The sequence below is a fragment of the Stegastes partitus genome, unplaced genomic scaffold (assembly GCF_000690725.1).
Source record: "Stegastes partitus isolate 25-593 unplaced genomic scaffold, Stegastes_partitus-1.0.2 Scaffold182, whole genome shotgun sequence".
NCBI lineage: Eukaryota > Metazoa > Chordata > Actinopteri > Pomacentridae > Stegastes > Stegastes partitus.
Genome location: NW_007577913.1, coordinates 175,980 through 186,156, shown reverse-complemented (window position 1 = coordinate 186,156; position 10,177 = coordinate 175,980). Strand labels below are relative to the sequence as shown.

The window sequence follows — 10,177 nt, the reverse complement described above, 5'->3', positions numbered from 1 at the left end:
TTTTACAGTTTCTGGCTTTGATGAATGATTTTGGCATTTTTTTATTTTCAAAAGCTGGCATGCCTTTCAAACCTGTCAGCGTGTTTTGGGGTTCAGAGAGTTGATGGAGTTGCATCCAGAATTTCATCCTGTGTGGGTCAGACAGGGCTAAAGAGTGAAGCTTTTCCCCATTGTCTTACTGTGTTTTTATTGTGAACACTTTTCAATTTAGCAAATTAATATTGCCCGCTCAGGCATTAAGGAAAAAAAAGAGAAAAACAAACCCTGACAAACTACAGTAATTACAACGTGCGTAGCTATTCAACAAAATGAATGGATAAATGCACTTTGATTTTCTTCAAAGTACGCAAAAAATTAATTAAAATCTATAGTTTGAATGGGAAATACTATATTTCAGATCCTAATAACAAAAGCAATGGTGGAGATTTTTCAGACATAACCACCTCCAGGCTGAGTAAAATATTCTTATTTTGCTGAATACCTTGTGAATCCATAAGTTTTATTCTTGCTGAATGAAATGAAGCCCTCTTCTAAGCTCACCTGTGGTGCCTTAAGGGAACTGAAAACTTGGCCTTATAAAGTTATAACTGAACCTCGGCACAGGCCAAGTCCTTTGCTGATGGTTAAATTACAGCAGCTGCATTTCAGATAATGTTTACAGGAAGCTTTTGTACCGTGCTGTTACCTACAGCCAACAGCTTCTCGCCAGAGATCAAGACTGTCGGAGTGTTTTGTTAATTCCAGTATCTCATTAGTTAGGATGAGGGGGTGGAAATGGAACACTGTGTCTTCTCCAAGGACAGTGTGTGTGTGTTTGTGTGTTTGTGTGGGTCTGTGGGGGGGCTGATTGGGGTAACTCTGAACTCGCTACCCTTTATACACTCACACAGGACGTAGTGAGGGAAGCCAGACGTACAGTCAGAGCGAGCCAGAAGAGAAAAAAAGGTGGTGGAAGGGAGGGAGGAATATCACCACGCAGAAGACGGACGGAGCGGGAGAAGCTAACAGGAGGGACGCCGGCTGCTTCTGCTTCACCTCTCAGTGACAAGCAGGCCTTGAGATGGAAATTTCTCCGGAGCGGCAACAAGTCCTCGCTCTAACACTAACCATGCTCACAAACATGTCTTCCCCGACACGGTCCATATTCCAGAGCAGGTGATGGATGTGCATTGTGTGTCTTGCTGCGCTGCTTCGGCCCGCTCCGTCCCGCGTGCTGACACTGTTGAAATTCGCTCAGCTCCCCCTTCGCCTGCGAGGTATCACCTGACAGCAGTGTTTAAAAGCGGCTGCCAAAGGAGGCGGCGCGCTCGGGGGTTTCAGTGTGTATACCTTTGCGAGCATGATCCTGGTCTTCGCCACGTCGAGGGGAGTCGTGACGAACGCCGCCACCGCACCTACGAGAACACATGCATTTAGCAGAGTGCAAACATAAAAGGGCCCCCTTCTCTGTGCTCCCGGAACAATCTTTAAATATTAAAAACAAACCCATAAAAAAAAAAGGTGCAATTACTTAACCACACTTGCAGGATTAATTCAGCAATAAACAGCGGAACTCTTGGCCCTCCGCTCCATTAGGTACATAAAAATGATAATGCCCTCCGTTACGGACCCTTCCCCCCCTGTTTCCAGACCACAAAAAGCAGACAGACACACTTCTATTCCCTCCTACTGCCTTATTCAACCCACGCCTTCCCCTGAGCAACACACACATGCTGCCTTTTTCCAGCACACACAGGCATAAACTTGCATGAACACGAGAAATAAACTTCCCTCCAAGACTCTGGATGCTGGATGAGCAGCAGCAATCCAGAGGTGTTCCCCACTGAGCTGCAGTGTGTGTCGCTCTGCCACAAAACATAGCAACTGTTCTCAGTAAACATATCCACATGGGCCACTGAGGAGCATAAGTGAGCTAAAATATCAGGATGGTGCTGATTATAAGAGTGAACTTAAAATAGCTTTTTTTTCTGCCTTGTCGGGTGGATAACTTTAAAAATTCAACAGATACAGCCTTCCTCACTGTTTATAATCTCCTTGGATGGCAGCACAAAGGAGGAATCATCCTAATAAATCTGATGCATCGAGGTGCTCAAGGATCTAAATTTGGCTGGAAAAAAAAAAGCTATGTGACGGGAGACGCAAACGAGTCGGTGATGTAATCTTATCTCGGGCCTCGGCGGTTTTCGCAGGCGGTTCGCGCGGGGTCGAGTCCGCCATAAGTCAGTGCAGGGTACCAGTGGAGATATTTGGGATGATTAAACGCGCCTGTGTGAGCATTTCCAGTGTCAAGCAGATTATGTACGAGTGAAGGAGAGAGTGTGAAGCGCAATGTAAGGGGAAGTGACTGAAACTTGAGGATCCCTCTTGGACGGCCGCTTGGTCACGGAGGGATGTAAACTTGACTCCCACCCTGGACCCCACGGCCCCCTGAAGCCTCCACCCCACACCCGCCTCGCTGCTCCATCCCCCCCCCCATCCCTCTCAAGCCTCCACCTCCCTCGTGTCTCATATTGCCCATTCTTTTTCTCAAATAATCAATTTTCTCAATATGCTGGATATTCAGGCTGCCTGACTGCTCTGATTCAGATATTACACACATGGACGTGAGTAGCAACGTCTCCTAAAGGTCAAAAGATTCTAAATCGTATCATCTTACAGTAACTGCTTCATGTGCAATTAAAAACCCAACAGCTTGGATTTGCTATATTAAAAACGCAGGCCCCAGAGTAGGAACTCAATGCAAAAGTTCAAAGCAATTGCTGAGATTCAATGTTTTTTTTTTTCCCAACATTTTGTAGGTCTACCTTTATGCTGACGACACAATCTTCCTGTGTCGCACAAACTTCTGGAGAAATGTTCTACCATTCTCCAGAGACAGTTTTTTTTTTTAGCTGCTCTTCTCTGGATGGTCTTTTCCTTCTTTAGAAACTTTTGTGATTTTTGCAGTGGGTGTTATCGTGCTAATGGTGCCATCTCCAGAGGTCATCCTAGCCCCGTATCATCACACTCCCACCTCTGTGCTTCACTGTCAGGACGATGCATTCACTGGTACTTTGGAGCTCTGGTCAGGTTCAATGCTAAAGATAATGAGCTCCGTTTGAGCTCATCTAAGTTTATCTTATCTGACTAAAAAATTTTGCCCCGTTTTTCCTCGGGTTTTTTTTCTTTTTTTTTTTATCAAAGTTTCGTGCTGTGGAGGAGGCAGGGTTTTTTTAATGTGCAAATTATCTGTGGCGTAACTTTAGACGGACGACCACTGAAGCTCTGATTGGTGCTACTTTCTCGTTTTATACCTCCTCATTAGCGCTTGGCAGTTAGTGAATTACTGAATTTTCAATTCCTCTGGCATTTCTTTTCATGTGGAGCCATGACGCAGATATGCAGGCAGATAGGTCTAAAACTGAGAAAGTTCTGGCTTTCGCTGGTCATTACTTAGCCATGTTCAGACAGTCAGGCTGATTGGAAATCATAGGTGTATTCACTGTTGTTGCATTGAGTTTCCACTTTGGGGCCTGTTTTGCCAATATAATCATTCTTAAGTACTTGTTTGTGATAGATTATAAGACGATATGCTGCACTTTTCCCACTAATGCATAACGCAGTAATTGAGGTGTTGCAGTTTTAAATCATTTGACTTGTAAGTGATATTTTATGGTTGTATGTTCACATGTATTTCCTATTTATCCTACAGTAACCTTCACTAGCTTTCCTCCGCTGTCATCCTTATCTCTTTGATGTCTTTTTTCTATCTCCCTCTCCAACCTATTTTCTATCTTCTACTCGCTTTCTTGGACTCCAGGTATGGGTGGCACCGGGCCATGCCTCAGCTCCTCGGAGTGCCGTGTCCTTATCCCCTTTTTCTCTCCTTCACTTCCATCCTAATCTCAATATCACCCCAGAGCAGCTAACCTCAATCTTCCTGTCCTGTCTGGCAGCTGCAGCGCTGTAAGAGTTATGGACTGAAAGATATAAGCGTCCAACAAGTGCTCCACGGACTGTTCTTTTCCTGAAAAGTGTATTAGATTGTGGTTTTACATTTTCAGCGCAAAAAAAAGGTGAAGGGTGAAACGAGAGAGGATGCATTATTCATTCAGCGCTATGATTCTGGAAGCCGGACATGCTCCTGGGTCTGCATTATTCTCTGTGGTTACAGTGATTGTGTCGACCACCTGACAAATATCCATCACATTTTTTTTCCCTATTATTTCGACGGTATGCAAATACACCATAGATGTGTACGTGTTTGGGCTGTTGTTATTTGCTTGTGGACGTTTTGACATTTCCTTACTTTTACATCTATGTCGTGTCTGTATCAGTATCACCTGTTGTTGCTGAAACTATTCTATATTATCACAAAGCCAGGTTGACAAACAACTTATGAAATATACCATTCTACAACAATTCTACGATACCATTTCCAAAGCAACGTACATCTGACAGTAGATACAACAACATTATCACACTGTATGATTAAAAAAAAAGCTACAAAGAGGAAAAAAATGGCCAAACTATGTCTTCAACAGTGTCTTCAAAGATTCAAGCTGATTAGATCAAAGACTGAAGTTTGGAGGAGCTACACTGGGAATCCTGTCATTTTGCCAAATTTGATGATTCAGTAAAAAAACAGGATGGTTGAGATGAGTAAGATTTCAGTCCGACTTGATCCCAAACTGCTCTAACATCATGTGAATGTAGGCCCCGATAGCCTCATGAGTATATGGTGGGTGGAATTTTTGGAGCCAGGCGCCATCGTTAGATCAACAACATGATATTGTCAAAGAAACTTTTATTTTTTTGTGTAATTGGTGGGACTTTTATCCTATTTGTTGGAGTTTGCACTATTAAAAGTTTCTTCTGTTAACAGACAAACACCCCCTTCAGACCAACACAGTGATGGAGGTTAAGCCATCAGGGAAGACTGCTGGAAGCCATCAGTCTAGACTGCAGATTTTTGTCCAGCTGCCTGTCCCGCTCTTATCCAAGTTCTCGGCGAATCACACTTCATCTTGAACAAGCCTAATGACTGATCTGAGAGATGCTGCAGCTTGTATCCCAACAATAGTTACAACAACACTGAGGTTGGTGCCAGTAAAGCTCATTTTGTTGAACAGCTACAGAGTTCTGAGAAGAAGTTCCCTGTAGAACAAAGTCCTTTGATAGAAATGCACATACTTGTGTCTTTCAGTACTGTACACAAAAGAGGGATGTAACCTTTTAGTTTGTGGACTACTGTTTTGAAGCCCCTAATTTGGAGTTTGGCTGTCGCAATCTTTGTTTTTCTTACCCGGACATGATTAGCGAGGGGTAGATCTGAAGACACGCCCATATGGTTGCGACTCATCAACCACAAGGTAGCCCCGCCCTAAAACGTATCCAGGTTTATTGTCTATTTTATCCTGAATGAGACCATAATTTGAAAAATGAACATCACGCTGTATTGAAGGAGACTTAAAACTAGTGACTTAAATCATAAATTCATTAGGAAGATGTTCACCGAGATAACAAATAGAGTGAGAGGTAGGCTCATATTCTCATAGACTTCTATATAAATGGACTTCTTTTGGGAAACAGAGGAGCTGCCCCCTGGGGGCAACTAGATAAAATGCAGGTTTAAGCCACTCCCCTCACTGGCTTCTGTTTTCAGAGCCACAGTCTTCATCTTTTATATGGTAGCTGCTGGTATAAGGTAGCTTCAGAAGTGCCACATTTTAGTTTTGGTGACACGTGTATAATATATGTCCGGACTCTTAGTCACTATCCAGTCATTCAGCTGCTCACCCTCCAAGGCTCATGCCACTAACATGACTGTGGAGTGACCACCTGTGTCCACCTATTTTTAGTTATTTGACCAATTCATAATTTCAAATCCAGTACAAACATTGAAAAAACTGTTTCTTTCCTAAAGAGAAGAAGCACTTCTGGACTTTCTTGCAAATACTATTATTATTATTACATTTTGCTCCACATGTAGTTAATTATGGATAATAACAATAATCAAGTATTTGTGAAAATTAAACAACATCTCTATCCACAATAAGAATGATATTAAAACCTTTATCTCAAAGTGGAACTCCGTCCACTAAAACACAAAATCAGCTACGCTCAATATAATTTCACGAGCTGATAATGCTTTCTCTGAAGCCTCCGGCCTTTATCTAATATATATCTGTTGTGTTTCATAGTCTGATTTAATTCCCTCTTGTTACTGTCTTTTCCTTTCCCTTAGTCATCTTGTTTTCAGTCCACTCCCTTCCCCTCTTTCACTCCTTTCCTGTGCCTTTCTCTCTCTCTCTCCCTCTTTCTTAAACCGCTTCAGGCTCCAGTGCTCAGGAGGTCGCACAGCTGCAGGGGCCCAAACCCAGAAACTGGCCCCTCTCATCCCTCCTCTGGTTCCCCCCTGGTTGTCCGTCTATCCCCCTGATACTCATCCGGGCGAAGACAGAACCATAAAGTCTGCTACGGTGTTCACTGAGCTGAAGGCCTTGAGAACTGTGATAATGAGACTCAAAACAGTAGAGGATCACCGCACTGAGGATCGCCGGTTTAATGCTGCTCGGTAACGCTGTTTGAGAAAAAAAGACTCACTCGTTCTCATTTTCTCCTCAGCTGAACTCGTGTTGTGCAGGATCTGGTGCGCAGGTGTAGGACAGGATTTGCCTGCTGAGCTCACCTTTGTGGAATCCTGCAAGAATGCGGCTTTGGGTAAACTCGTCCTGCCCTCCTGGCCATCTATTCACCTATCCACCATCTATCTATCCATCTAGCCATCCATTCCTCCCTCCCACTCCCACCCCCTTTTTTTTTTTCTCCCCCCCTCCATCCTCCCTCTCCGCCTCTTTCCCAAAGCAGCATATAATCCCCTGCACCTGCAAAAGCTCCGCACACTGCTGCCTGCCAAGAGTAGAGCGTGTGACCTTGCCTCCACGACCACAGACTCTGGGAGAAAGAGAGAAATGTCGAGAGAGAAAAAGAAAGAAAGGGTTGTAGATAGAGGAGGATGATGAAAGAGCAAGAAAAACGGAGAAAGAAGGGGAGAGAGAGAGAGAGAGAAGAGTGTAGTTAGTGGAGATATCAGACACATTGAAAACACATTGTGAACCTTGGTCTGGTCTGGGGCTCAGAGCCCACGGCTGGGAAATGGGCTGTCCGGCTATTTTTGTGTTGCCGTTTCTCCCCAGTGATGTCATACTACTTGTTTCCCAAGAACCAGGACCAGAGGGAGGCAAGAGAATATGTTGTAGCGCTCCCACTCCATCATGCTAAAACTTTACACACTTGTCTAGAGGCCATCATGTTGTAGTGCAGGAGGTCGTCACTGGCTCGCATTTCAAAGGCACGTATCAACACCTTGTTATAAATGTGAATAGTTATATTTAGCAGCATGAGAAAATACAAATTCATTAGCAGTCATATAAATACGCCAGTCAGGGCACAGCCACTTTTCCGACAAAACGAATGAATTAAATTGTGCTTCTTATGCTCTGAAGCTGAGCATCGTGTTTCCTTCTTATTTCCTTCAGGTGAAGCAGAAAAAGTAAATTTAGCCACATGCATCTTACTAGGAGTCATAAGTGAAGCTAGTTTTCATGCAGATATTTGAGCCTTGCTAAAAAAAAAAGAAAGACACAAATTAAACAAAAATAAAGCATCATTTGAAAAAACACTTGAGAGTTTACAGTCGTGCAAGTAGCACCCTGAGGCTGTGCTCCGAGTTAAATGTTGATTATTTTTGCATTATACATTGGCAATTTAGAGGGAGAAGAAATCACTCAAGATAAAAATGATCACGATACGTTGCCCACGATAATGGTGGAGTCACGATACAGCAAATCTACCATACAAGACAGTCTATAATACATAGCGATATGTGTTCAGTTAAATGTCTGTTTAGCTTTGCTTTGCCGTGTTGACTGGCGGCCTGTGCAGCTTGTCAGTTTTGCATTCTTTACCCCAAGAACTTTTTTAACTTCACCTCCATTTATTTGATATGTGCCACCATGAGGAGTTATTCAGTAGTCACTCTGGTAAGTCAAACTGGTGGTTTGTTTTAATAAAAATGTCAATATGTTCCACCACTGTATTAATAATGTATTACAAGAGGAAGTGGTATATTGTCATATTTTTATTATTTTGTCCCATCCCAGATGCTAAGTTGCATTAAACATATAGCTGAAGCTGACATGATTAGTTTCCATGGGTTTCAGGAGTGAACAAAATTCAATTACAAGTTAATGGATTACAAAAGTTATTGGATACACTGTCTGTGAATGAATGAATGTGCAAAATTTCATGCCATTTTATTATTAACTTTTTTTTTTTTTGCTTGACACGCTTTACTTTAATGGCAATATATAGATTGAAAAATGTGTGCAAACCTTTGTGCTGATAACATATCACACATATAGAACATAAACACATAACGATTATGCAGTTTTACAGGTAAAGCTGCACAGATTTGAACCAAAAACAAAGTTAAACACAGAATTCTATCAGCTGCACATAGTTTATAGCAGCAGCAGTAGTTCAAATTATACAGTTAATCAGGACAAATGTGTATCTAAACTTCTTGCTGTGCCTGGAAACCCTGACATTTCAGGGCTGCCAGTCCAAATACAACCGGCTACTGAGTGAAACCACCTGATGTTTTTGTTTTGAGACTGAACTCAGGATGGGAAGGGAGGCTGTCTCTTCTTCTCCCCCCACCAGTTTCGGCGAAGGGATGAGGAGCCCGACTATGCAAGGTTAGTCTCTGCATAAAATGCGTGTGGACAGCTGGGCCGCCTCGGGCGCTGCGAGGTATGATTACTTCTCAGGGAGAGCAATTGAGCAACAGCATGGAGCGATTACTAATATTTTCTTTGTCCATTCCCCCCCCCCACCTCCACTTCGCGAGTTTAATCTGTTGCATGTTATCTCATTCTCCTCCGATCCCCACACGCATATGTGGACGTCGCAAAAAAAAAAACTAACAAGTAAACACGGAAGAAGAAAAAGCCGAGCGGCAGACAGCGCGTACGAGCTCAGGATGTGTCATGTGTGTTCCATTAGAGGGCAGATTAAAACGGAGATTTTGTTTTCCACATCAAAGGCCTCACGCTGGGGGATTCCTCTGTTTCTCTCCCTTTCTGACTCTCTCCCTCCCTTATTCCCCATTTCATGAATAAATAATAAGGAGTAAACCTGGGAAAACAAACTTTCTGACCTGTGAACCCTCGTGTCAGGGTCAGACGTTGCACCTGGATGACTTCCCACAGGAAGGAGGCGGTGGGGTTTGTGCGAAGGGATTGCAAATGTATCTCACTTGAGTTCCCATCATGCCTTTGACTCAAAAAAATTCCTTGGATTTTTTATTTTTTTTGTGGCTCTCTGTTGGTGTTCAATCATAAACCTTAAAGTGTTACACCCTCCTGTTTGGCTAATGTTATTTTTGAGGTCAGAACAGATGGATGTAAACTGTCAGTTTTGCTCTGCAGTCACAACAACTGAGGGGAAACCGCAATATTGTGAAATTAATGTGTGAAAGAACTGCGAGAAATATTCACATGGATATCAAAGCGTGGCGCAAAAAGGCTTTAAATCTCTGTGCAGTGACCATACAGTGTGTAAATTATCTCATCATTTAGGGGGGTGGAAAAAAAACCCCAACTTCTTTTGCTTGAAATATGCCTCTCCGTGACATCCCAGAATTTCAAGGACCAGCTGAAATTACTGCATTCTACAAAAGGACTCAGCTGCTTGCTCCTCTCTCCTAAAAGGCCCCGGGTTGGTTGGTTGGTCGGTTGGTTTTTCTTCTTTTCTCCTTCTCCGTTTCTCTCTCTGACAGCTGTGTTGGCTCGGTGTGAAATATATAAAAAAAAAAGGCCATAACGCAGCACATTACTATCCCACAAAGCAGATGGGAGATCATACCACACACATGCACTCTCTGAAATTCCTTCACTCTGGCATTTTTCAAACTAAATCACATTATTTTTGTTTGAGAAAGTCTCTGAACATCTTGGTGGTCACTCTAAAGGAATGGCAGTAAAAAAAAATTAAAAGAAAAAAGCCGTTTGCTCGCGAGTTGTAGTTGCTTTTTCTTTTGCCCCCATGGCTCGTCTGACGTTTTAAGAGTTTAAGTGAAGCCTCATTAGTTTTTAGGAGAGGAGAGGAGAGGAGAGGAGAGGAGAGGAGAGGA

At 43.0% G+C, this 10,177-nt stretch overlaps 1 protein-coding gene across 1 annotated transcript in view; it reads right to left on the bottom strand.

The window, feature by feature from the left end:
• The window catches only part of slc25a26 (solute carrier family 25 member 26), a 71,370-nt gene that overhangs the window by 17,828 nt on the left and 43,365 nt on the right, over positions 1-10,177 (bottom strand). The window contains exons 7-8 of the mRNA XM_008280122.1: positions 6,867-6,936; positions 1,330-1,394 (exon numbers count right to left, since the gene is read on the bottom strand). Coding sequence (XP_008278344.1) covers positions 1,330-1,394; positions 6,867-6,936 — 135 coding nt within the window. The remainder of the gene's footprint in view (positions 1-1,329; positions 1,395-6,866; positions 6,937-10,177) is intronic.